This window comes from Nomascus leucogenys, chromosome 24 (assembly GCF_006542625.1).
Source record: "Nomascus leucogenys isolate Asia chromosome 24, Asia_NLE_v1, whole genome shotgun sequence".
NCBI classification, from domain to species: domain Eukaryota; kingdom Metazoa; phylum Chordata; class Mammalia; order Primates; family Hylobatidae; genus Nomascus; species Nomascus leucogenys.
Window position 1 is genome coordinate 10528329 of NC_044404.1, and position 26801 is coordinate 10555129.

General features: G+C 53.3%; 1 protein-coding gene across 7 annotated transcripts in view; it reads left to right on the top strand.

Moving 5' to 3' along the window:
- PIK3CD (phosphatidylinositol-4,5-bisphosphate 3-kinase catalytic subunit delta) overlaps positions 1-26740 on the top strand; it is a 73561-nt gene extending 46821 nt beyond the window's left edge. For 2 of the 7 annotated variants that reach the window (XM_030805590.1, XM_030805589.1), the window contains exons 3-24: positions 8218-8390; positions 13344-13572; positions 13652-13881; positions 14243-14422; positions 14762-14911; positions 15341-15430; positions 16504-16725; positions 17715-17811; positions 17906-18036; positions 18405-18455; positions 18543-18710; positions 18926-19047; positions 19243-19386; positions 19560-19659; positions 19774-19952; positions 20044-20156; positions 20328-20406; positions 20926-21093; positions 21770-21893; positions 22063-22208; positions 22588-22720; positions 24718-26731. In XM_030805590.1, the coding sequence (XP_030661450.1) occupies positions 8250-8390; positions 13344-13572; positions 13652-13881; positions 14243-14422; positions 14762-14911; positions 15341-15430; positions 16504-16725; positions 17715-17811; positions 17906-18036; positions 18405-18455; positions 18543-18710; positions 18926-19047; positions 19243-19386; positions 19560-19659; positions 19774-19952; positions 20044-20156; positions 20328-20406; positions 20926-21093; positions 21770-21893; positions 22063-22208; positions 22588-22720; positions 24718-24855 (3135 nt within the window). In that variant the 5' untranslated portion in view covers positions 8218-8249 and the 3' untranslated portion in view covers positions 24856-26731. Of the gene's footprint in view, positions 1-8217; positions 8391-13343; positions 13573-13651; positions 13882-14242; positions 14423-14761; positions 14912-15340; positions 15431-16503; positions 16726-17714; positions 17812-17905; positions 18037-18404; positions 18456-18542; positions 18711-18925; positions 19048-19242; positions 19387-19559; positions 19660-19773; positions 19953-20043; positions 20157-20327; positions 20407-20925; positions 21094-21769; positions 21894-22062; positions 22209-22587; positions 22721-24717 lie in introns of those variants that run through there. The other 5 variants (XM_030805587.1, XM_030805593.1, XM_030805592.1 and 2 more) reach the window with 5 other exon arrangements.
- Positions 26741-26801: the final 61 nt, after the last annotated feature.

Genomic DNA, 26801 nt, shown 5'->3' on the forward strand with positions numbered 1-26801 from the left:
AAATCCCTGGAGGGCTGGCAGCCAATGAGTTCATGATGTGGCCACCAAAAATCTGCCTTGGGGTGAGAGTAGGGGAGCATGAAATACTTTCAGGCTAAGCAAATAGGAGCTCGGTGCCCAGAACGTTCTTCTACAGCTCGACCTGCCAGGCCCTGTCTGTAGCATCTTGTTTTCGTTTTTTGGGGTTTTTTTTTTTTTGAGATGGAGTCTCACTCTGTTGCCCAGGCTGAAGTGCAGTGGTGCGATCTTGGCTCACTGTGACCTCAGCCACCTGGGTTCAAGCGAGTCTTCTGCCTCAGCCTCCCGAGTAGCTGGGATTACAGGCGAGAACCACCACGCCTGGCTAATTTTTGTATTTTTAGTAGAGATGGAGTTTCACCATGTTGGCCAGGCTGCACTCGAACTCCTGACCTCAGGTGATCTACCCGCCTTGGCTTCCCAAAGTGCTGCCCTGGAGCATCTTGTTAGCTTGGAGTACCAAACTGTGGCAAAAGGGTCTAAAAACTATCACAGGGAGAACAGTGAGTGGTTTTGGGGGTGTCTGGGCTGAAGAGATGCCTTAGGGCCTGATGGGGCCGCCATCCAGTGGTCCTGTGGACTCCTCTGTGTGCCTCTAGATGGCAGCACAGAGATCGGAGTTTGACTCTCAGAGGCAGGTCCACTTCCAAGGAAAGAACTTTCTTTCCTTTTTTTTTTTTTTTGAGACAGAGTTTTGCTCTTGCTGCCCAGGCTGTAGTGCAGTGGCACCATCTCAGCCCACTGCAAACTCCATCTCCTGGGTTCAAGCGAGTCTCCTGCCTCAGCCTCCCGAGTAGCTGGGATTATAGGCATGTGCCACCATGCCCAGCTAATTTTTGTATTTTTAGTAGAGATAGGGTTTCACCATGTTGGTCAGGCTGGTCTCAAACTCCTGACCTCAAGTGATCCACCTCCTTCGGCCTCACAAAGTGCTGGGATTACAGGCATAAGCCACTGTGCCCGGTCAGGGAAAGAACTTTCTAAACACTAGAAGCTTCTAAAAATGGAAGTGCAGCTGCAGTAATGAAAATAGTGTTTTTAGCTGTAAGCAGCCAAAAACTGAGCTCAAACTGCTGTAAGTTAAAAAAGAAAAAAGGCAGAGGGGGTTTATTGGCTGATGAGACTGAAGAGTCCAGGGATAGACTCTACTAGCTTCAGGCATGGCTGGATCCAGGTAATCAAAGTTCGTCCTCAGGACCCAGGCTTGTACTGTCTGCTTTAGCCCCAGTTTCCTCTGTGTTGGTCTCTTCTCAAGTTCTGCCCCTAAAGACAGCAAACAGTTGCTAGCAGCTCTAGGTAGACAGTCTGTCATTTCTGCTACCCCAAGAAGTCCCAGAGAAGCCTAGACCTCAAAACCCACTGGACTGACTTGATAGTCATATGGCCACCCTGGAATCCTATAGTCAGGGAGGTAACATGCAGTGATTGGCTGGGCCTAAGTCTCATTCCCACCTCCAAGCCAATCCCTATGGCCCGGGCAAACTCAGGCCCCTGATTGGCTGTGTCTGAGTCTCAGGCTATCCAGGGAGCTAGGAGTGAAGTCAGCTTATCCGAACCACTTGGACTGAGTGTGTTGAGTTTTTGAAAAGTCCCCAGCTCCCAGATTAAAAAAAAAAACAAAAACGTAAAGTTACTAGCACCCAGAAGCCTCCCATGCGCCCTTCTAGTCACTCCCCCCAAACCTGGGGTAACCCCTATTTTTTCTTTTGCCACCATAGATTTATTAATTCTGCCTGTGTTTGTTTCTTTGTACAGTTGGAATCATGAGCACATATTTTTTTTGTGGGCAGCTGCTTTTGCCCAGCTTTATGTGTGTGAGAGTCATTGATACTGTTGTGTGGACTTGTAGACCGCTCATTCTCATTGCTATATAACATTCTGCTCAGAGAGAGTGTCACACATTATTTTGCCATTCCCCATTCTGTTGATGTGCATTTGGGAAGTTTCCACTTTGGAGCCATCATGAATAGTGATGCCATAGACATTCTTGCCGGTGTCTTTTGATAAATATACATGTATTTGCATTTCTCTGGGGTGTATACTTTGGAGCGGAATTGCTGGGTCCTAAGGCATAGGCATGTTCAACTTTAGTAGATATTGTCAAACAGTTTTCCAAAGCGGTTGTACTGGTTTGCATTCTTCGGGCATTTCTGAAGTCCCTGTACTCACTGGCATCTCTGTCCCGTACATATCAGAGAGCTATGGTTCTGGGCTTCATTCAGGGAAGAGTTAGGGATGGTTGGCCACTGTGCTAGAGAGAGGTTCTTGGCCCAGAGAGAGGGAAGGCACTTCCACTTTCTCCTGTCCTGTCTCACTGGTGACGGGACCTGGCATTTGATGTCTTGTGCAGACCAGTCTGAGACTTTCTCTATTAGGAATGAGGTTTTCTGTGAAAGTATTTCCCTACATCCCATTTAAGTAAGGTGTAGTTGAAGACTTCATTTCCAGAGTGCTAAGGGGCAGGAGAGTGAGGGGTGTATTTTCCTGGAACCCAGGCTGTGGGTTGGAGTCCCTGGGAGCTCATGCCTCATGTGCTCATCTTGGGCCTCACCAGACTGAGTGGCCAAAGATGCCCCTGACTTTCCAAGCATGGTCGAAGCCCATATCATATCATAAGTGGATTCTCCAGGATTCCTGACTCTCTCCCAAGTTGTTTTTTTGTTGTGTTTTGTTTTGTTTTTGAGACAGGGTCTCACTCTATTGCCCAGGCTGGAGTGCAGTGGCATGATCTCAGCTAACTGCAACCTCCACTTCCCTGGCTCAAGCAATCCTCCAGCCTTAGCCTCCCAAGTAGCCGGGACTACAGGCGTGAGCCACCGTGCCCGGCTAATTTTTATATTTTGTGTAGAGACAGGGTTTTGCCATGTTTCGCAGGCTGGTCACCAACGCCTGAGCTCTAAGGGATCCACTGGCCTCAGCCTCCCAAAGTGCTGGGATTACAGGCGTGAGCCACCACGCCCAGCCAGTCCCCCAAGTTTTGAAACAAAAGGAAGACTTTGGCTTGGCCATTCTCAGCAAGAGGAACCCAAAGTAGGATGTGGTTTTGCAATCGGAGGAAGTGGCGATCAGCAGTGGCAGCGCCTAGAGATGTGCAGCTCTCGCTCCTCAGGGCAGCTGGGGTCCAGCTGACGGTGAGGCCTGGGCCCAGCCAGTGCTGTCACCCAATCAACACCTGCCTTCAACCAAATATTTCAACTATTTTTACAAGTCTTTTAAATCCAAGAGAATGTGGTCTTTAAGTAGAGAAATCTTTTCTTAAAGAATAAAAATCATAAATCATAAAGGCAAAAATTGATAATTTGACCACATCAACATTAAAAACTTCTACTCACCAGGTTGGGCATGATGGCTCACACTTGGGCCAGTGGATCACTTGAGCCCAGGAGTTTGGGACCAGTCTCTACTAAAAACATAGATTTTTTTAAAGTCTCTATTAAAAATACCAAAAAAAAAAAAAAGGTGTAGTGGCACACGCCTGTAGTCCCAGCTACCTGGGAGCCTGAGGTTGGGAGGATCACCTGAGCCTGGGAGGTTGAGGCTGCAGTGAGCTGTGATTGCGCCACCGCACTCCAGCCTGGATGACAGAGTGAGACCCTGTCTCCTAAAACAAAACAAAACAGCAACAACAAAAAACCTTCTACTCACCAAAAAGATACCATAAGCAAAGCAAAAAGATGACTCAGATTAGAAAATATTTCCCGCTCATTCAACCAACAAAGGAGTGGAATCTAGAATATATAAAGAAATCCTACAAACCATTAAAAAAGATTAAGTAATCCTACAGGAAAATGGGCAAAGGTTATAGTAAGTAGGCTATTTGCAGAAAATAAAAGTTTTATGGAAAATCAGGGAAATGCAAATTAAAACAAGAGATAATTTCATTCGCATCAGATTGGTAAAAATGAGTAAATCTGACAATACCAAGTGTTTACCAGTATCTGGAGATTGATCACCACAGTTCTGGGATTGCTGACGGGCACCACCGTCTTGAGGACAATGTGTGATATTTAGTAAAGTTAATGATGTGGTTATACCGATCATAGGTTATGCCACATGTGACTCTTGAGCACTTGAAATGTGGATAGTGTGAGGAATGGAATTTTAAAACATTTAATTTAATTTAAAATTGCTGTATGATTCATTTATTGGAATTTTTTTTTTTTTTTTGTATTTTTGGTAGAGACAGAGTTTTGCCATGTTGCTCAAGCTGGTCTCAAACTCAAGCAATCCACCTGCTTTGGCCTCCCAAAGTGCTGGGATTACAGGCATGAGCCACTGCGCCCAGCCTTAAGTGTGTTTAGAACAAACTGGGTCTGGCTAGGAGCTCACACCTGTAATGCCAGCACTTAGAGAGGCTGAGGTGGGAGGATCACTTGAGCCCAGGAGTTCGAGACCAACCTGGGCAACATAGCAAGGCCCTGTATCTCAAAAAAAAAAAAAAAAAAAAAAAAAAAAGTTAGCAGGGCATGGTGGCGCAAGCCTGTAGTCCCAGCCACTCAGGAGGCTGAGGCTGGAGGATCGCTTGAGCCCAGGAGTTGCAGAGTGCAGTGAGCTATGATCGTGCCACTGTACTCCAGCCTGGGCAACAGAGTGAGACCCTGTCTCAACAGAAAAAAACAAAAACAAACAAAGAAAAAAAACCACCTGGGTCTGTGAACCTACTTTTCACCTGTAGATTGTATAAAATCTACATTCAGATCAAGTATTTCTGATGATAATCTAGAAATTGTAGTACACTCCAAATGTAAAACACACACCAGATTTCAAAGACTCGATACCAAAATAAATGTCAAAATATCTCATTAGTAATTTTCTCTATTGATTATGTGTTAAAATGACTATCTTTTGGATATATTGGGTTAAATAAAATATATAATGAAACTTCATTTTATCTGTGCCTTTTCACTCTTTTTGGCTTTTTTTGATTTCTTTTTTTTTTCTTTTTTCTTTTTTTGAGACATGATCTTGCTGTATTGCCAAGCTGGTGTGCAGTGATCCATCATAGCATCTCAAACTCCCAGGCTCAAGTGATCCTTCCACCTCAGCTTCCAAGTAGCTGAGATTTACAGGCACCCTCCACCATGCTTGGCTAATTTTTAATTTTTTTTTTTTGTAGAGATGGGCTCTCACTGTGTTGCCCAGGCTGGTCTCTAACTCCTGGCCTCAAGTGATCCTCCTACCTTGGCCTCCCAAAGCACTGGGATTACAGGCATGAGCCACCATGAGCCCAGCCTTTTCACACTTTTTAAAGTGGCTTCTGGTAACCTGGACATTACATATGTGGTTCCCGTTGTCTTTCTCTTGGGCAACACTCAGCACTCTCAGATGAGCGCAAGGGGATGGATTCAAGAACATACATTGTAGCATCGTTAAAAGTAACTAAGAAAAGTAGAAACCAGCCTTCATCTTCATCAACAAGAGAGAGGGTAAATAAATTGTGGTTTCTTTTTTTTTTTCTTGAGAGTTACATTTTTCTTTTTTTTAATTTAACTTTTATTTTAAGTTCGGGGTACGTTGCAGGTTTATTATATAGGTAAACTGTGTCATGGGGGTTTGTCATACAGATTGTGTCGTCACCCAGGTATTAAGCCCAGTACCCATGAGTTATTCTTCCTCATCCTCTCCCGACTCCTACCCTCCACCCTCAGGCCCCCGTGTGTGCTGTTCCCCTTTGTGTGTCCATGTGTTCTCATCATTTAGCTCCCACTTATAGGTGAGAACATATGGTGTTTGGTTTTCTGTTCCTACATTAGTTTGCTGAGGATAATGGCCTCCAGCTCCATCCGTGTTCTCGCAAAGGACATGATCTCTTCTAATTGTGGCTTCTTTACACAATGAAATATTGTGCAAGAGATAAAACGAATGAACTAAAGCCACGTGTATCCGCCTGGGTAAATCTAAAGAACAGCACAGTGAGTGACCAAAGCAGGTCGCAGAAGGCTCCGTGTGTACATACAGGCTTTTTGTTGGTTGGTTTGTTTGAGACAGTCTCACTCTGTCATCCAGGCTGGAGTGCAGTGGCGCAATCTCTGCTCACCGCAACCTCTGCTTCCTGGGTTCAAGCGATTCTCATGCCTCAGCCTCCCGAGTAGCTGGGACTACAGGCATGAATCACCACACCCAGCTAATTTTTGTATTTTTAGTAGAGACAGGATTTTGCCATGTTGGCCAGGCTAGTCTCGAACTCCTGGCCTCAAGTCATCTGCCTGTGTCAGCCTCCCAAAGTGCTGGGACTGCAGGTGTAAGCCACCATGCCTGACCATATGCAGATTTAAAGCATGCACTAGTACCGGGAATTGGATGTGGATACATGTTGGTATAATAAAAATATAAAAACATGCGTGGAGGTCAGGCCCAGTGGCTTATTCCTGTCATCCCAGCATTTTGGGAGCCCAAGGCAGGTGGATCACTTGAGGTCAGGAGTTCGAGACCAACCTGGCCAACATGGTGAAACCCCCATCTCTACTAAAAATAAAAAATTAGTTGGGCGTGGTGGCAGGCGCCTGTAATCCCAGCTACTCGGGAGGCTGAGGCAGGAGAATCGCTTGAGCCCAAGAGCTGAGATTGTGCCACTGCACTCCAGCCTGGGCTACAGAGCAAAACTCTGTTTCAAAAAAACAAAACAAAAAACATGTATGGAAATGATAAACAACCAGACTCCAGGTACTGCTAACCTGTAGTGGAGTAGGCTAGAGGTGGGGAAGGGAGAAGGGGACCTGGAAGAGGGGGTACACCAGGTCCTTTGTGTTTGTAACATTTTGTTACTGGGGGTGGGTATGACTGGAGGATTTGGTATGATTCAAATTTTTTCTTTTTTTTTGAGATGGAGTTTCGCTCTTGTTACCCAGGCTGGAGTGCAGTGGTGCGATCTCGGCTCACTGCAACCTCCAACTCCTGGGTTCAAGCGATTCTCCTGTGTCAGCCTCCTGGGTAGCTGGGATTACAGGCATGTGCCACCATGCCCGGCTAATTTTTGTATTTTTAGTAGAGACAGGGTTTCATCTAGCTCAGTTCATCATATTGGTCAGGCTGGTCTTGAACTCCTAACCTCAGGTGATCTGCCTGCCTGGGCCTCCCAAAGTGCTGGGATTACAAATGTGAGCCACTGCACCCGGCCTGATTAGAATATTTTAACAAATTATTGGATGACCAAAGTCATTTTTAAGCCTTTTGGTTTCTGGTCAGAAAGTTTCAGAGAGGCTGGGTGTGGTGGCTCATGCCTGTAACCCCAGCACTTTGGGAGGCCAGAGTGAGAAGATCCCTTGAACCCAGGAGGTCAAGACCAGCCTGGGCAGTACAGTGAGACTGTCTCTACAAAAAGTTTAAAAATTAGCCAGGTGTAGTGGTGTGCACCTGTAGGCCCAGCTACTTGGGAGGGTGAGATGGGAACATCGCTTGAACCTAGGAATTTGTGTTACAGTGAGCTATGATGGCACCACTGTACTCCAGCTGGGGCAACAGAGTGAGACCCTGTTTCAAAAAAAAAAATTTATTTCACAGCTGGGTATGGTGGCTCACGCCTGTGATCCCAGAACTTTGGGAGGCCGAGGTGGGCAGATCACTTGAAGTTAGTAGTTCAAGACCAGTCTGGCCAACATGGTGAAACCCTTTCTCTACAAAAGTACAAAAATTAGCCAGATGTGGTGACGCATGCCTGTAATTCCAGCTATTTGGGAGGCTGAGGCGGGAGAATCTCTTGAACCCAGGAGGCGGAGATTGCAGTGAGCTGAGGTGGCGCCACTGCACTCCACCCTGGGTGACAGAGCAAGACTCCGGCTCAAAAAAAAAAAAAAAAAATGTATTTCAAAGAACTGCAGCCTTCGGCCTCTCAAGTCTCAGGGCACCTGACCAGCTGTCCTGCCGTCTCCCTCCTGTGCCAGCTGGTAGCCATGACTGGGTTTCATGGATGTATATGTTCCTTAGGAAAGATGATTTGCTGTGAGTGCTGCTGTGGGGAGGACATGCAGTGTCTGCCCGGGAGAAGAGGCAGCTGAGGCTGTGGTCCGGAGTGGTGGGAGCCACAAGCCACCCAGGGCAGGACGAGGCCCTGAGGGAGGCGAGCTTTTTGTACCCGCAGGTCGGCAACTCACTCCTGAGCTTCCTGCTGTCCAAGGACCCCACTGTTTTCCAGGGAGTCCCTTCCAAAGGCCTCACCCAGCCCAGCTGAGGTAACTCATTTTGCCATTTCTTCATTTTTAGGACCACTGGCATCTGGGAAGTAACAACACAGGATGCCCCCTGGGGTGGACTGCCCCATGGAATTCTGGACCAAGGAGGAGAATCAGAGCGTCGTGGTTGACTTCCTGCTGCCCACAGGGGTCTACCTGAACTTCCCTGTGTCCCGCAATGCCAACCTCAGCACCATCAAGCAGGTACGGCCTCCATCCGGTCCTCAGACCTTGGTGCTTAGAGAGAGAGAGAGACAGACAGACAGACAGATGGACGGACAGACAGATGGACAGATGCATTGCTTTTCAGACTTGGGATCCTCAGATGAGAATTTTAAAAGATAAATAATGGTTTGTTTGTTTTGAGACAGAGTTTTGCTCTTATTGCCCAGGCTGGTGTGCAATGGCGCAATCTCAGCTCACCGCAACCTCCAACTCCCGGGTTCAAGCGATTCTTCTGCCTCAGCCTCCTGAGTAGCTGGGATTACAGGCATGCGCCATCATGCCCAGCTAATTTTGTATTTTTAGTAGAGACGGGGTTTCTCCATGTTGGTCAGGCTGGTCTCAAACTCCTGACCTCAGCTGATCTACCTGCCTCAGCCTCCCAAAGTGCTGAGATTCCAGGTGTGAGCCACCGCGTCTGGCCAATAATGGTGTTTTTAGTTTTTGTTTTTGTTTTTTTGAGACAATCTCGCTCTGTCACCTAGGCTGGAGTGCAGTGGCATGATCTCAGCTGACTGCAACCTCCGCCTCCCAGGCTCAAGCAATTCTTGTGCCTCAGCCTCCTGAGTAGCTGGGACTACAGGCGTGCACCACCACACCTGGCTAATTTTTGTGTTTTTTAGTAGAGATGAGGTTATGCCATGTTGGCCTGGCTGGTCTTGAACTCCTGAGCTCAAGTGATCCACCTGCTTCGGCCTCTCAAAGTGTTGGAATTACAGGTGTGAGCCACCGCACCCGACCCAAAAGATAAATCACGTCCATGACTTGTTTAAAGACTTGTGGTTGCGTCCACTTATTCCAATTTCAGCTTTCCCCATTTCACAGTGTATGTTTCCCTCTACTCGGTTATCCAATTATTCGTGACTAGATGAGATTAGGGGCTGCCTCCCACAGTGGGCTTTCATCTTATTCATGACTGTGCCATCATTTTTTGTTGAGATGGGATCTCACTCTATTGCCCAGGCTGGAGTGCAGTAGTGCGATCACAGCTCACTGCAGCCTCAACCTCCCCAGGCTCAGGTGAGCCTCTCACCTCAGCCTCCTGAGTAGCTGGGACTACAGGCACATGCCATCACGCCCAGCTAATTTTTTGTGTGTGTTTTTTGTGGAGATGGGATTTCACCGTGTTGCCCAGGCTAAAATGTGCCTTTCATTTTTGAAACCACACTCCATCCATGGCTGCCTAAGTGGTTTACAGGTCTTTTGTCTTTAAAGCTGTTGCCATAGTAAACAACATTTTTTTTTTTTTTTTTTTTTGAGACGGAGTCTCGCCCTGTCGCCCAGGCTGGAGTGCAGTGGCGCCATCTCGGCTCACTGCAAGCTCCACCTCCTGGGTTCACGCCATTCTCCTGCTTCAGCTTCCCGAGTAGCTGGGACTACAGGCACCCACCACCACGCCCGGCTAATTTTTTGTAAACAACACCTTTGGAAAGAGATTTTGGTTTGTTGAATAATCTTCAGGATGGACTACTGAGTCAAAGGATTAAATATGTGGACGATATTTGGTGGATATTGTCTTGTGTCTTTCTAAAGGGCTTGTGCCCCTTACTAAGCGTGGGACTTGAGGGATCATGCCTTGGGCTGTGGGAAGGCAGGACCTTATCCCAGAATTTTATTTTATTTTTATTTATTTTTATTTTTTGAGACAGGGTTCACTCTCTTGCCCAGGCTGGAGTGCAGTGGTGCGATCTCGGCTCACTGCAACCTCTGCCTCCCAGGTTCAAGCAATTTTCCTGCTTCAGCCTCTCAAGTAGCTGGGACTACAGGCACATGCCACCACGCCCGGCTAATTTTTGTATTTTTAGTAGAGACGAGATTTCACCATGTTGGCCAGGCTGCTCTCGAACTCCTGACCTCAAGTGATCTGCCCACCTCGGCCTCCCATAGTGCTGGGATTACAGCCATGAGCCATGGCACCTGGCCCTTATCCCAGAATTTTAAAAGCTATAATTGGGAGCAGGGAAAAAATACGAAAGAAGTAATGGATCATCTTTGAGAGTTTTTTCTTCTTCTCTTCCTGGAAGATGTCTTTAAAAATTAAGTTTCTTTTTCCTTCCATTGGAAGAGTAATATGGACACATTACAATTTAGGAAAAGACCTGGCATGGTGGCTCATGCCTATAATCCCAGAACTTTGGGAGGCTGAGGCAGGAGAATTGCTTGAGCCCAGGAGTTCAAGACCAGCCTGGGCAACATGACAAAACCCTGTCTCTACAGAAAATGAAAAATAAAAAAATTAGCCAGGGCCAAACGTGGTGGCTCACGTCTCTTTATCAGCACTTTGGGAGGCAGAGGCGGGTAGGTCACCTGAGGTCAGGAGTTTGAGATCAGCCTGGCCAACATGGTGAATCCCCATCTCTACTGAAAATACAAAAAATTAGCCAGGTGTGGTGGTGGATGCCTGTAATCCCAGCTACTTGGGAGGCTGAGGCAGAAGAATTGCTCGAACCTGGGAGGTGGAGGTTGCAGTGAACTGAGATCTGGGCCACTGCATTCCAGCCTGGGCAACAAGAGCGAAACTCTGTCTCAAAAAAAAAAATTAGCCTGTGTGGTGGCATGTCCCTGTGATCCTAGCTACTCAGGAGGCTGAGGCAGGAGGATCACTTGAGCCTGGGAGTTTGAGGCTGCAGTGAGCCATGATCCGCCACTGCACTCCAACCTGGGTGACAGAGTGAAACCCCGTCTGTAAAATAAATAAATAAATAGCCTGGGTGACAGAGTGAAACCCCGTCTGTAAAATAAATAAACAAAAACAAACACAAATAAAAAATAAATAAAATTTAGGAAAAGAAGAAGTAGAAAAAGGAAAAAAATTACCTCTGACCCAGCCATATGAGAAAACCACAGGAATACTTTGGCTATTGTCTGTTTTCCTCTCTATGTACAGTGTTGTTTTTTTGTGATAATTCTGATTGTGACCTTTCATATCTTTTTTTTCTGAGTTAACGTTATAATATCTTATTCATGTTATTAACTTTGTATAGATACCATTGTATTTTATTTTGCTTGAGAAGGGTCTCACTTTGTTGCCCAGGCTGGAATGCAGTGGCATAATCCTAGCTCCCTGCAGCCTTGACATCCTGGGCCCAAGCGATCTTCCCATCTTAGCCTGCTGAGTAGCTGGGACTACAGGCATGCACCACCACACCTGGCTAATTTTATTTTTTATTTTTATTTTTTGTAGCAGTAGGACCTTCCCATGTTGCCCAAGCTATAGATAGTACTTTAGTTTTTTATTTTTATACTTTTTTTTTTTTTTTGAGACAGGGTCTTCCTCTGTCATCCAGGCTGTAGTGCAGTGGCATGATCACAGCTCACGGCAGCCTCAACCTCCTGGGCTCAAATGATTCCCCCACCTCAGCCTCCTGAGTAGCTGGGACTACAGGTGCATGCCACCATAACCAGCTAATTTTTTATTTTTTGTAGAGATGGAGTCTTATTATGTTGCCCAGGCTGGCCGTGAACTCCTGTACTCAAGTGATCCTCCCACCTCAGCCTCCCAAAGTACTGGGATTACAGGAGTGAGCCACTGCACCTGACCTAGATGTCATTTTAAATCAGTCTTATTTTTCCACTTACAGAGCTGTGCATGTGGGTTATTAAAATTCAGACAGTGCAGAGGCATAGCATACACATCTCGACTTGGTCCCAATTCTTCATATTTGTATTTATCCCAGGGGCCAGATAGTAAATATTTTAGCAGTTGCTGGCTGGCTCTGTTATCTATTGCGATGATTCAGTCCCACCACCATAGGACAGGAACAGCCCTGGGTGATATGTAAATGAAGGGGCGTGGCTTTGTGGGGTTAACCAGGTGGCAGGTGGATTTGGCCAGGAAAAGGGTGGTTTGCTAACCCCTGGTCTATGTTTATTGATATGTTTATTAGGGGTTTTTTTGGTTTGTTTTTTAGTGGAAATGGGCTTGACTCACACCTGCTCCTCTATATCTTGGGGTTTTCCCCTCACTTAATGACACACCTTGGACCCCTCCAGGCTGGCACATAGAGCTGCTTGACAGTCCCTAGACTGTCACAGCTTGGCACCATCCCACTGCTTGACAGACCATAGTTAGCTGTTGCCCTTGGTAGCAACACTGGGAACCTTCCTCCTTTCCCATCTTCTTTGTGATTCAGTGGTGAACACCTTTCAACTGCTTGTTGCTGTGGGAGGGCTGGAGGCCCGTCACCCCAGGGCACACACTCCATGGAGAATTCTCTTTGGGCCCCCTTACTGTGTTAAATATTTCTGAGTTCGTTGCCAACATTTAAAAATCAGGGTTGCCAGGCGTGGTGGCTCACACCTGTAATCCCAGCACTTTGGGAGGCCGAGGCGGGCGGATCATCTGAGGTCAGGAGTTTGAGACCAGCCTGGCCAGCGTATCGAAACCCCATCTCTACTAAGAAAAAATACAAAAAATTTAGCCAGGCATGGTGGTTCACGCCTATAATCCCAGCTACTCAGGAGGCTGAGGCAAGAGAATCACTTGAACCTGGGAAGCGGAGGTTGCAGTGAGCCAAGATTGCACCACTGCACTCCAACCTGGGCGACAGAGTGGGACTCCATCTCAAAAATAAAATAAATAGGTGAAGAACTCCAGGACAGTTAGTTAGCTGGGCTGCACGAAGGTCATGGCCCCCCATCTCTGGAGTGACCTAGGGTGGTCCTGTGCTCTGGGAGGGGAGCCTGTAGGATGTGGTGCCAGCCCCAGATCCCAGCACCTCCCAGGTGCCCCCACAGAAGGGCAGCAGTGGAGAAGCCTATCCACCCATGGTCAGCACCCGGGGGGCTGCAGAGAGTGCAGATCTTGGGGTCTGCCTCTGCTCTCTGGGAGGTTTGGACCCCCCAAGCTGGAGGCCAGCTCTCTACCCTCCCTCAGCCTCCCACCTCCCAGTGGCTGCCTTGGGTGGAGGGGCTGACCGGTGACTGTCCCCCCAGCTGCTGTGGCACCGCGCCCAGTATGAGCCGCTCTTCCACATGCTCAGTGGCCCCGAGGCCTATGTGTTCACCTGCATCAACCAGACAGCGGAGCAGCAGGAGCTGGAGGACGAGCAAAGGCGTCTGTGTGACGTGCAGCCCTTCCTGCCCGTCCTGCGCCTGGTGGCCCGCGAGGGCGACCGCGTGAAGAAGCTCATCAACTCACAGATCAGCCTCCTCATCGGCAAAGGTAGCTCTGCCGAGTGGGCCGTGTGGCCGGGCTGGCCCTGCCTGCCCCACTCGCTGACCCAGCCCTCCTCACCCCGCAGGCCTCCACGAGTTTGACTCCTTGTGCGACCCAGAAGTGAACGACTTTCGCGCCAAGATGTGCCAATTCTGCGAGGAGGCGGCCGCTCGCCGGCAGCAGCTGGGCTGGGAGGCCTGGCTGCAGTACAGTTTCCCCCTGCAGCTGGAGCCCTCGGCTCGAACCTGGGGGCCTGGCACCCTGCGGCTCCCGAACCGGGCCCTTCTGGTCAACGTTAAGTTTGAAGGCAGCGAGGTGAGCCCGTGCGTGGCCTGCGGCATCCAGGCTGCTCTGTCCATGGGGAGCACTTCCTCTGTGAAACTCCTCAGTCATCCACAAGCCCCCCTCCCCCAGTGGCATCAGATGGTGTTTGCCAGGTGTCTGTGCATATGTGGGGCTCAGCTGAACGTCCCCCGAGGCAAGCTCAACGTGGCAGGATAACCAAGTGGCGCGGGGCGTTGGGCATCAGTTTGTTCATTCTTTGAACAAATATTTCCCAGTGTCATCTGTGAACTCCCCAGACCCTGCCTTTGGGGGCAAATAGGCAACCCTGCTCTGTGCCCCAGAACCCCGCGGGGTCTTGAGGGCAGAGGACTGACCTCCCTCCTCCCCACAGGAGAGCTTCACCTTCCAGGTGTCTACCAAGGACGTGCCGCTGGCGCTGATGGCCTGTGCCCTGCGGAAGAAGGCCACGGTGTTCCGGCAGCCGCTGGTGGAGCAGCCGGAGGACTACACGCTGCAGGTGAACGGCAGGCATGAGTACCTGTACGGCAGCTACCCACTCTGCCAGTTCCAGGTGAGGCCGCTGAGGCCCTCTGCACTCTGGGCTCCCGCCGCCCTGGATGGGGCCTGAGTAGGAGTCGGGAAGCTGACATTTGGGCGCATCTTGAGCCTGCTGAGCCAGGCCTTTCGGTCACCGCCAGAGCATCCCCTGGCAGGGCTGGCCCTCTCTGAGAGCACAAGGAGGGGCTCCGTCTTGGGAGGTGGAGGTGGGGCAGGAAAAACCAGCAGGAAGCCCTCCCCTCCCGCAAGGCCTAGGACAGGCAGTGAGCAGCTTGGGGGGTCCTGGGAATCCTGGTGTCCAGGGAGTGGTTGGGGCCGCCCCTCCGGCCGCTCACCCTGCACCCCGTCTCAGTACATCTGCAGCTGCCTGCACAGTGGGCTGACCCCTCACCTGACCATGGTCCATTCCTCCTCCATCCTCGCCATGCGGGATGAGCAGAGCAACCCTGCCCCCCAGGTCCAGAAACCGCGTGCCAAACCACCTCCCATTCCTGGGAAGAAGGTGAGATGGCGTCTTCCGCCTCCCCTCTGAGCCACCCCTTCTTTCCACCTGGCGTCCAACTCCATGTGCTACTGGCCATGGGTCCAGGGGCCCTTGGTATGGAGAGTTGGGGCTTTGAGCTGGGGAAGCCAATACAGCTGACCAGCGCCCTGGGCGGGGGGCCTGTGGGACCGCCGTGGGTGGGGGGCAGCCCTATGCCTGGCTCACCAGCTGCCCTTCTCCTCTGCAGAGCTCAGGGGTGTTGGGGCCCCCTGGGGAGCCCGCATGGCAGGTTTTCTGGTAAAGGATAGCATTGTGGACAGGCCCAAACCTAGTCGCAAACCTGTGACCCTCTCACCCGCCCCCGAGTGGTCACGGGCCTCACCATAGGCCAGGGAAGACAAGCTGTGCTTGGAGCCATGTTAACAGCCCTGCTGTCCTGGCCCCCAGCCTTCCTCTGTGTCCCTGTGGTCCCTGGAGCAGCCGTTCTGCATCGAGCTCATCCAGGGCAGCAAAGTGAACGCCGACGAGCGGATGAAGGTGGGGCCTCTGGGATAGGTGGGAGAGACACTGTTTTTTTTGCACAAACAAGGTGGCTGTATCCTGGAGGGGCAGCAGAGGAAGGAGGGGGATCACATGAAAGCCACCTGACCACATTACCCGGCATCCCTGCCTGGGGCGCTGTGAGCGGCTTGAAAACAGGAAGTGGGGAGGGGGGTGGGCCAGCCAGCCCTGGAGGCCGATTCGTAGAAACTTGGGCCAAGCAGCGTTCTGGGTATTTGGCTTTGGTGGAGGTTATGGGGCCAGGTTCAGCCCAGGGATCCGGGACCACAGAGCTGGGGGAGGGACCGGGCATGGAAGAGGGGCTGGGTCCAGCTGGGCTAGGGGCTGTGGCGCTCCCTGGAGGCACCAGGGCAGTGCCTGCAGCCTGTGAGGGCTGCACCTGCCTCAATCTCTGGGGGCTGAGCCCACCTCCCTGTTGTCTCTTCACACTTTCACACGCTCCATCACAACAGCCTGCAGGCGTGAGTTTTATTGTCCTGTTTGCTGGACAGGATACCTGAGTCCTCAGAGGTTGGCTCTCCTGCCTGGAGCGTGTTTCACTGGGGAAATCGTATAAGCAGGGCAGGTCTGGGTTCCACTGGCAGGAATCGAGGGGGATTGGATCAGAGGGACTTCCAGGGTGGTGTTGTCAGGTGGAATTGGAAGGGGCCAGACATCAGGTGGCAGGAAAAGTCCTTCCCCGCCCGCATGGGCTCACAGGAATCTGAGAAGTGCGGGGAGCCCTAGGATGTTAGAGCAAGGGTCCCTGGAGTTCCTGATCCCTGATGGGGAAACTGAGGCCTGGAGTGGGGAATGGACATGCCCCAAGGTCCCCAGAGTTGGGGTAGCTGAGACGGGGCACCCATGCACAGCCTGTGGTGCCCTCCCTCACCCCAGGGCCGCTCGTGCCCCTCAGACCTTCCCCGTGCCTGCACCACCTTCCTTCGCGTGGGAAGTAGAGTTCAGACCCACCTGAGGACATTGAAGGGGGAGACTGACACCTCCTTAAGGGGGAGGGGAGAGGGGCTGGGCCTCTGCCTCCTCACCGATCATCCCGGCACCTTCTACAGCTGGTGGTGCAGGCCGGGCTTTTCCACGGCAACGAGATGCTGTGCAAGACGGTGTCCAGCTCGGAGGTGAGTGTGTGCTCGGAGCCCGTGTGGAAGCAGCGGCTGGAGTTCGACATCAACATCTGCGACCTGCCCCGCATGGCCCGTCTCTGCTTTGCGCTGTACGCCGTGATCGAGAAAGCCAAGAAGGCTCGCTCCACCAAGAAGAAGTCCAAGAAGGCGGTGGGTCCCAGGGCCGGCTGGGAGGGGTGCAGGCCCTGGAGAGCCAGTGCAGCCCCTTGCTGGGCCACTCACCACTCTCCTCTCGGCAAGCACGCAGCCTGGGGACGGGGGTCCTGGGATTGCTTGTGGACCCCAGCCTCCTCGCCCACCCCAGTCTGGCCACCAGCCCTGCTCAAGGGACACTCTGGGCTCCGGGGCTCCTGTGCATGCGGCCTCAGAATATCTGGCCTGGGCTGTGGTCCTGCAGGAACCTGCAGGTAGTGCCCTGGGATGGAAGGACAAGCACAGTGTCATCCCTGGAGCAGAAAAGGCTGGCTGGGAGGTGTAGTGGCTGGATGCTGAGTCACAGTCCCAGGATATGGTTCCCCTCAGAGCTGACTCACTCCGAGCTGAGCTGGGCTGGCCTCTGGGGCTGTGCCACCTGTTTGGGGATTTCTTAAGAAGCCAGGAGGGCCAGGCGTGGTGGCTCACACCTGTAATCCCAGCACTTTGGGAGGCCAAGGTGGTTGGCTCACAAGGTCAGGAGTTTGAGACCAGCCTGGCCAATATGGTGAAACCCCGTCTCTACTAAAAATACAAAAAAATTAGCCGGGTGTGGAGGCGCACGCCTGTAATCTCAGCTACTCGGGAGGCTGAGGCAGGAGAATTGCTTGAACCCAGGAGGCAGAGGTTGCAATGAGCCGAAATCACACCACTGCACTCCAGCCTGGGCGACAGAGCAAGACTCCGTCTCAAAAAAAAAAAGCCTGAGTAGGGATGAGGTGGGAACAGGAGGGCGCAGCAGGTGTCAGCTGGCTTCACCACTGGAGCCCTCAGAGGAAAGAGAAAAAGCGGCTCCTCTCCTTCCCCAAGCAGGGTCTCCCAGGGGTCTGGTTGGGAGACTTTAGCTGGGCTCTGGGTGTTCTCGGGTGGGGTGCCTGGGGGAGGGCAGGGAAGCTGGGTCTGGAGGCCCCTGAGTGGCTGTCCTCACCTGCCCTGTTCTTCTGCAGGACTGCCCCATTGCCTGGGCCAACCTCATGCTGTTTGACTACAAGGACCAGCTTAAGACCGGGGAACGCTGCCTCTACATGTGGCCCTCCGTCCCAGGTCGGCCCAGGCCCGGGAGGGAGAGGCGTTGGGAGTGTAAGGGTCCCAGAGATGCTGGTCACCCCTCTACAACTTCATCTGCCCCTGTGTTCAGATGAGAAGGGCGAGCTGCTGAACCCCACGGGTACTGTGCGCAGTAACCCCAACACGGATAGCGCCGCCGCCCTGCTCATCTGCCTGCCCGAGGTGGCCCCGCACCCCGTGTACTATCCCGCCCTGGAGAAGGTCAGTGGGGGCCCCACTGCGTGAGGCTGAGGGGCTGACGCGGAGCTCTCCTGGCCCTGCTCCTGGAGCTCTTCAGAGGGTGCTCCCTGGCCACGTTGGGGCTGGGCTACCAGGCTTATCTGGGGCCTTCCCAGGGGCCATTTTGTCTGCAGGGACGCTGCACAGTCTGATGACATTTTCGGTTGTCACAGCTGCTGGGAGGGATGCTCTTGGCATCTGGTGGGTGGAGGCCAGAGCTGCTGTGGATGTGCCTCCATGCACAGGACAGCGCCCCCTCAAGGATGATCGGGGTGGCAATGCCCTGCCTGGGGGTCCTGCCCGGGCTGGTCCAGGCCCTCAGGGACGCTGAGTGCAGCTGTTTGTTGCAGATCTTGGAGCTGGGGCGGCACAGCGAGTGTGTGCATGTCACTGAGGAGGAGGTGAGCGGGGTGGGGGTGTGGGGTGTGGGGTGGGGGGCACGGAGCCGGCGTGGAGCCAGAGCCCTCATCCCTGCCCACACCCCTCAGCAGCTGCAGCTGCGGGAAATTCTGGAGCGGCGGGGGTCTGGGGAGCTGTATGAGCACGAGAAGGACCTGGTGTGGAAGCTGCGGCATGAAGTCCAGGAGCACTTCCCGGAGGCGCTGGCCCGGCTGCTGCTGGTCACTAAGTGGAACAGGCATGAGGATGTGGCCCAGGTGGGTGGAGAGGCGCACCTGGGGGCGGAGCTGGGGGCAGACCACAGCCTCTGACTACCCACCACCCTGACCCCGGCTAACCCCCACCCTCACCCTGGCCAACCCTCAACCTGACCCTGGCCACCCACCACCTGACCTTGGCCGGCCATCACCCTGACCCGACCACCTCCACCCTGACCCCGGCCGCCCCCAAGCCTGACCTCAGCTCCCCCCAGATGCTCTACCTGCTGTGCTCCTGGCCGGAGCTGCCCGTCCTGAGCGCCCTGGAGCTGCTAGACTTCAGCTTCCCTGATTGCCACGTAGGCTCCTTCGCCATCAAGTCGCTGCGGAAACTGACGTGAGTCCCAGCTGGGCGCTCCCCACTTCTCCAGAGGGCAGCTGTGTCCTGGCTGCCAGGACGTGGGCTCTGGGTGGGGCCTGAACCTTCCCGTGGGCTTGCTCCCTCCTGCCTGGCCTCCCTCTGGCTGCCGAGGGAGCTCCTTCCCGTCCTGAGTCGGGGAGCTCCCAGCCCCAGCGCCTTCCTTCCCTGCAGGGACGATGAGCTGTTCCAGTACCTGCTGCAGCTGGTGCAGGTGCTCAAGTACGAGTCCTACCTGGACTGCGAGCTGACCAAATTCCTGCTGGACCGGGCCCTGGCCAACCGCAAGATCGGCCACTTCCTTTTCTGGCACCTCCGGTAGCGGGACTTGCCCCAGCCGTTCTGTGGGAATCCCAGCCCCTGAGTCTCCCTAGAAGGCCATGGGGGACATTTCCAGCAGGCCTGGGTGTCCTGGCCTCGCTAGTTCCTGCTGGGCGGGAGGGGCTGTGTGGTCCTGCCTGGTGAGGCTCAGGCCTCCTTTCCCCTTCCAGCTCCGAGATGCACGTGCCGTCCGTGGCCCTGCGCTTCGGCCTCATCCTGGAGGCCTACTGCAGGGGCAGCACCCACCACATGAAGGTGCTGATGAAGCAGGTGAGGCTTAGGGTCCTGAGGGGTGGGCAGGAGGCGGCCCTGATCATCTGAGAATCCCCAGGGCTGGGCGGAGGCTGGGACCTGCCCACTGCCGCCCTCCCATCTCCCCACCAGGGGGAAGCACTGAGCAAACTGAAGGCCCTGAATGACTTCGTCAAGCTGAGCTCTCAGAAGACCCCTAAGCCCCAGACCAAGGAGCTGATGCACTTGTGCATGCGGCAGGAGGCCTACCTAGAGGCCCTCTCCCACTTGCAGTCCCCACTCGACCCCAGCACCCTGCTGGCTGAAGTCTGGTGAGCCCAAGCCCCGCCACGAGGGCTCCTCCCACCCCTGGGAGGCCGGCAGAGGAGCCCCCCGCTGACTGCCCGCTCTCTGGCCCGGCAGCGTGGAGCAGTGCACCTTCATGGACTCCAAGATGAAGCCCCTGTGGATCATGTACAGCAACGAGGAGGCAGGCAGCGGCGGCAGCGTGGGCATCATCTTCAAGAATGGGGATGGTGAGGGCCTGGCCTCCCCACACCACACCTGTACTGCCCTGGGGGGTCCTGGGGTACTCCTAGAGTGGGGGTGGAGAAGACAGAATTCTGAGACTTAAGGGCTTGGGTGTAGCTGGAAGCAGAGAACCTACCAGAAACTCACGCTTCTCCTCCCACCGGCCGGCGGCACAGACCTCCGGCAGGACATGTTGACCCTGCAGATGATCCAGCTCATGGACGTCCTGTGGAAGCAGGAGGGGCTGGACCTGAGGTGAGGGCCCCCACCCCACATCGTCCCTTGGTGTCTGTGCCCGGCCTGGGAGTCTGTGCCTCTGGGAGGGGTCCTTGTCAAAGGTGGCATGACTATCTCAGCCGGGGAAAGGGCTGTCCTAGGAAGAGCCAGGAGCGGTTTAACTCTAGGCCAGGAGGCGACGGGCAGCGGGATGCGTGAAGGCTGCTCCTGGGGCTTAGCGTGTACCCTGCTCTGTTGCTTTAGTTGCCCGGGTGCCCCTGGCTCCCCCAGCCCATCTTGGGAAGCAGTGGCATCTTCTCCCAAGGCCCCTGCCCAGTTCTCTTCCAAGCAAATGTGAGCTCAGCCGTGGTGCTGTCTGCACCTCAGATGCTGGCGCCGGCATCTCCAAGGAGCCAGCATCTCTCACCTGCTTTTTAGCAATGTGTGCAGCAGCATCTTCTGTGGCTTTTTGGGGCACCATGAGTTTCTGGGGCTCAAGCGGCCTCAGGGACAGCCCTTGATCATGCCATTTGCCCGTCCCTCTTCCCACTTGCCTAGGATGACCCCCTACGGCTGCCTCCCCACCGGGGACCGCACAGGTCTCATCGAGGTGGTACTCCGCTCCGACACCATCGCCAACATCCAACTTAACAAGAGCAACATGGCAGCCACAGCCGCCTTCAACAAGGACGCCCTGCTCAACTGGCTGAAGTCCAAGAACCCGGGGTGGGTTTCAGGCCCAGGGATAGGTACCCTCTCCTTTCCAAGAGGTGTGGAGTGGGAGGGCCTAGCCTGTCAGAGCAAAGGAGCGGGGAGGGGCCTCAGACCATCTCTGTGGCTACTTGGCTCAGTTGAGGACCAGCCTGTGTCTGGGTTGGGGTGAGGTGGGTCTCTCTTCCCCAAGTATCGGTGTCTCTTGCTATGCAACACCATCCAAAGTGCAGGGCTTTAAAAAATAGCCATTTACGATTGGCTCACAAATCTGCAGCTGGGGCTGGGTTCAGCCAGGTGGCTCTTCTGCTGGTTCTGCATAATCACTCGTGCAGCTGTTCTCATCTGGTGCCTTAACTGGGCCAGCGGGGTCTGAGATAACCTGTCTCATTCCTGGGGCCTTGGCGCCAGCTGTCTGTGATGCCTCTCCGCATGTGGCCTCCTCATTTAGCAGCCTCACCTTCCTTCCATGGCTCTGTATTGAGGGTGTGGGGTTCAAGATCTGCAGGTGTCTTCATGCCTTGGCTCTGGAATAGTGTCTGCAAGCGATGTCCAGCATTGTGTCCTCCATGTTCTGTTGGCCAAAGCAAGTCACAGGGCCACATTCAAGGGGAGAGGGAGTAATAACCCACCTCTTGATAGGAGGAGCTGCAAAATGGTATGGCCATGCTTTTCAATCTTCCCCACCCAGGGAGGCCCTGGATCGAGCCATTGAGGAGTTCACCCTCTCCTGTGCTGGCTACTGTGTGGCCACATACGTGCTGGGCATCGGCGATCGGCACAGCGACAACATCATGATCCGAGAGAGTGGGCAGGTACGGGGCCTGGTGCTGGCGGCTGCTGTGGGGACTTGGCTTCTGGCCCCTCTGCCCGGCACACAGCTCTGTGGCAGGGGCCCCCCAGCCCTGTTGGCTTCTTGTCTCCCCTGGATTCTCTCCTCTCTGACACCTTCTTAATCCTCCCCCTCCTCTCCCCTCCCCTCAGCTGTTCCACATTGATTTTGGCCACTTTCTGGGGAATTTCAAGACCAAGTTTGGAATCAACCGCGAGCGTGTCCCATTCATCCTCACCTATGACTTTGTCCATGTGATTCAGCAGGGGAAGACTAATAATAGTGAGAAATTTGAACGGTGAGAGTGCCTGAGCCCCACCAGATGCCCCTCAGTGTGGGGCCCCAGGGAACGGGGCAGAGGTTCCCAGGCAGGGTGCAGGATGGGGCTCAGCTCTCAGCCCCACACCTGGCCCCTCACCCCAGCTGTTGGGTTTGGAACATGCCCCTGCTCCGCCCTGCAGTGCCCCTTTTGGGCAATGTGGGCAGGTTTGTGGGTCATGTAGCAGGAGGCTGGCTGGGGCACGGGGGTCAGTTAGAAGAACTGGAGGCCTTGTGTCCACCCATTTCCAGGGCAAGGGCAGGTGCCCTCGGGGAAGGGGCTGGTTGGATGCAGAGCGGCCCTCTGGCCTGTGGCTGGGAGGTCCCAGTGCCTCACCTCCTCTGCCCCCCACCTGCAGCTTCCGGGGCTACTGTGAAAGGGCCTACACCATCCTGCGGCGCCACGGGCTTCTCTTCCTCCACCTCTTTGCCCTGATGCGGGCGGCAGGCCTTCCTGAGCTCAGCTGCTCCAAAGACATCCAGTATCTCAAGGTATGTGCCAGGCAGGAGACTGCTGTCACCAATGGCCTTCCAAGGCCTGCCCCCGAGTAGTGTGACCTAGGAGGGCCCTGAGTGCAGTAGGCCCCAAAGGGCACTGAGCTGTGTGTGCCTCATGCCGTCCCAGGACTCAGCAGTGGGGTTGGTGGGTGGTGGAGGGGAAAGTGGCTGGACCAGAGTTGAGCCGCCTGGGCATGGTTCCACTCAGTGGCAGATGTGTAGTGACCTCTCCGGGTCGGGGCACTGTGCTCAGGGGTTGCGGGGCTTTCAGGTGTCCACTAGGGGGCTGCATGAGATCTGGCTTCCTCTGCCTTCCAAAAGATATTTTTCGGCCAGGCGCAGTGGCTCATGCCTGTAATCCCAGCACTTTGGGAGGCCGAGGTGGGCGGATCACCTGAGGTCAGGAGTTCGAAACCAGCCTGACCAACATGGAGAAACCCCGTTTCTACTAAAAATACAAAATTAGCCAGGCATGGTGGTGCATGCCTGTAATCTCAGCTACTTTCAGGAGGCTGAGGCAGGAGAATCACTTGAACCCAGGAGGCAGAAGTTGCAGTGAGCCGAGATTGCGCCATGGCACTCCAGCCTGGGCAGCAAGAGCAAAACTCGGTCTCAAAAAAAATAAAAATAAATTTAAAAATAAAGATATTTTTCCAGGCCAGGTGTGGTGGCTCATGCCTGTAATCCCAGCACTTTGGGAGGCCGAGGTGGGCGGGTCACGAGGTCAGGAGTTCGAGATCAGCCTGACCAACATGGTGAAACCCTGTCTCTACTAAAAATATAAAAATTAGCCAGGTCTCGTAGTGGCGTGCACCTGTAATCCCAGCTACCCAGGAGGCTCAGGCAGAAGAATCACTTGAACCTGGGAGGCGGAGGTTGCAGTGAGCCGAGATCATGCCACTGCACTCTAGCCTGGGCAACAAAAGCAAAACTCCATCTCAAAAAATAATAATAAAATAAACATAAATAAAAGATATTTTTCCAGGCTGGGCATGGTGGCTCACGCCTGTAAGCCCAGCACTTTGGGAGGCTGAGGCAAGTGGATCACCTGAGGTCAGGAGTTCGAGACCAGCCTGGCCAACATGGTGAAACCCCATCTCTACTTAAAATACAAAAAATTAGCCAGGCATGGTGGCACGTGGCTATAATTCCAGCTACTCATGAGGCTGAGGCAGAAGAATCACTTGAACACGAGAGACTGAGGCTGCAGTAAGCCTAGATCGCGCCACTGCACTCCAGCTCGGGTGACAGAGCAAAGACTCTGTCTCAAAAAGAAAAAATGGGCCAGGCGCAGTGGCTCACGCCTGTAATCCCAGCACTTTGGGAGGCCGAGGCGGGTGAATCACGAGGTCAGGAGATGGAGACCATCCTGGCTAACACGGTGAAACCCCGTCTCTACTAAAAAATACAAAAAATTAGCCGGGCATGGTGGTGGCTGCCTGTAGTCCCAGCTACTTGGAAGGCAGAGGCAGGAGAATGGCGCGAACCTGGGAGGCAGAGGTTGCAGTGAGCCAAGATCATGCCCCTGCACTCCAGCCTGGGCGGCAGAGACTGTCTCAAAAAATATATATATATACACACATACATATATATATGTATATATATATATATATATATATTTTTTTTTTTTCCTTCATGTGTCCTCTCTGTGTGAGAAGATGGGGTGGGGCGGTGAGGCTGCTGGGGCCACACATGCTTGCCAGGACCTTCCCTCTGGTGCCCAGTCCCTGCAGAAGGAAGCTGCTCCCACGCTCTCCCAGAGCCACTTCTCCAGTGGGGGAGGCGAGGTCACCTGGGAACTGGGGGCTCTGGGACCAAGACGTCTTTGGCACCTTCATTTGAGGGTGGGAGCGGAATAGAGAGCTTTTCCTGAGATGCCAGGGGCTCTCTACTAACCCCTTCATGCAGTGACTGAAGTCCCCAGAGAGGGCCGCATCCCAGAGCAAGGTCCAGGCCCCCTTAACGTGGACACCGCTGTAATTTGTTTGCAGGACTCCCTGGCACTGGGGAAAACAGAGGAGGAGGCGCTGAAGCACTTCCGAGTGAAGTTTAACGAAGCCCTCCGTGAGAGCTGGAAAACCAAAGTGAACTGGCTGGCCCACAACGTGTCCAAAGACAACAGGCAGTAGCGGCTCCTCCCAGCCCTGGGCCCGAGAGGAGGCAGCTGCGGGTCGTGGGGACCAGGCACATTGGTGGTCCTAAAGGGGCTGAAGAGCCTGAACTGCACCTAATGGGAAAGAACCTATACGGCTGCCTTTTGTTTACACTGGTAATTTATTTATGACTTGAAATGTTTAAGGAGTTAAACAGCCATAAACGCAAACGCCTCCTTTGTGCAGCGGCGGTGCTGGGCCCCTCGAGGCTGCACCTGGCTCTCGGCTGAGGATTGTCACCCTAAGTCTTCCAGCTGGTGGATCTGGGCCCAGCAAAGACTGTTCTCCTCCGGAGGGAACCTTCTTCCCAGGCCTCCCGCCAGACTGCCTGGGTCCTGGCGCCTGGCGGTCACCTGGTGCCTACTGTCCGACGGGATGCCTCGATCCTCGTGGGACCCACCGTGTGTCCTCCCTAGACTGAGTTCTGGCAGCTCCCCGAGGCAGCCAGGGTACCCTCTAGATTCAGGGATGCTTGCTCTCCACTTTTCAAGTGGGTCTTGGGTACGAGAATTCCCTCACCTTTCTCTACTGTAAAGTGATTTTGTTTGCAGGTAAGAAAATAATAGATGACTCACCACACCTCTACAGCTGGGGAAATCAGGCCCAGCCCCATAAAGGAGAATTCATGCTGGTCCTCAGGGCGTGTTATACAGAGATCTGGGCCTCATGTAGCTCACCCCGCTCACGCGTGAAGGCAAAAGCGGGTCAGAGGCAAATACTCTGCCATTATCTCAAATTTTTTTTTTTTTTTTGAGATGTGGTCTTGCTCTGTTGCCCAGGCTGGAGTGCAGTGGCGCAATCTTGGCTCACTGTAACCTCCGCCTCCCGGGTTCAAGTGATTCTTCTGCCTCAGCTTCCTGAGTAGCTGGGATTACAGGTGTGCACCATCGTACCCAGCTAGTTTTTGTATTTTTAGTAGAGACGGGGTTTCACCATGTTGGCCGGGCTGGTCTCGAACTCCTGACCTCAGGTGATCCAACCGCCTCAGCCTCCCAAAGTGCTGGGATTATAGGCATGAGCCACCGCACCCAGCCCACTCTGCCATTGTCTAAGCCACCTCTGAAAGCAGGTTTTAACAAAAGGATGAGGCCGGAACTCTTCCAGAACCATCATCACCTTTGGGAACCTGCTGTGAGAGTACTGAGGTACCAGAAGTGTGAGAACGAGGGGGCGTGCTGGGATCTTTCTCTCTGACTATACTTAGTTTGAAATGGTGCAGGCTTAGTCTTAAGCCTCCAAAGGCCTGGATTTGAGCAGCTTTAGAAATGCAGGTTCCAGGGCTTCTCCCAGCCTGCAGAAGCCAACTCTGCAGATGGGGCTAGGACTGTGGGCTTTTAGCAGCCCACAGGTGATCCTAACATTATCAGCCGTGGACTCAGGACCTGCCTGGTGATGCTGTTGATCTCTCAAAGGTCTTCCAAAACTCAACAGAGCCAGAAGTAGCCGCCCGCTCAGCGGCTCAGGTGCCAGCTCTGTTCTGATCCACCAGGGGTCCGTCAGTAGTCATTGCCACCCGCGGGGCACCTCCACGGCCACACGCCTGTTCCCAGCAAGTGCTGAAACTTACTAGGACCGTCTGCCTGTTTCGAAATGGGGAAAGCCGTGCGTGCGCGTGTTATTTATTTAAGTGCGCCTGTGTGCGCGGGCGTGGGTGCACACTTTGTACAGCCGCAGCGTTTCTGGTTTGGGTGTACAGTCTTGTGTGCCTGGCGAGAAGAATATTTTCTATTATTTTTTTAAGTCATTTCATGTTTCTGTCTGGGGAAGGCAAGTTAAAAGTATCAATCACTAATGTGGGTTGAGACCAGCACTCTGTGAAACCTTGAAATGAGAAGTAAAGGGAGATGAAAAGAAAGAAAAAGCCTTTTTATGTTCTTATGTTCTCGGCTCAGAAACAAGGAAGTGCAGGTTTAAAACCAAAA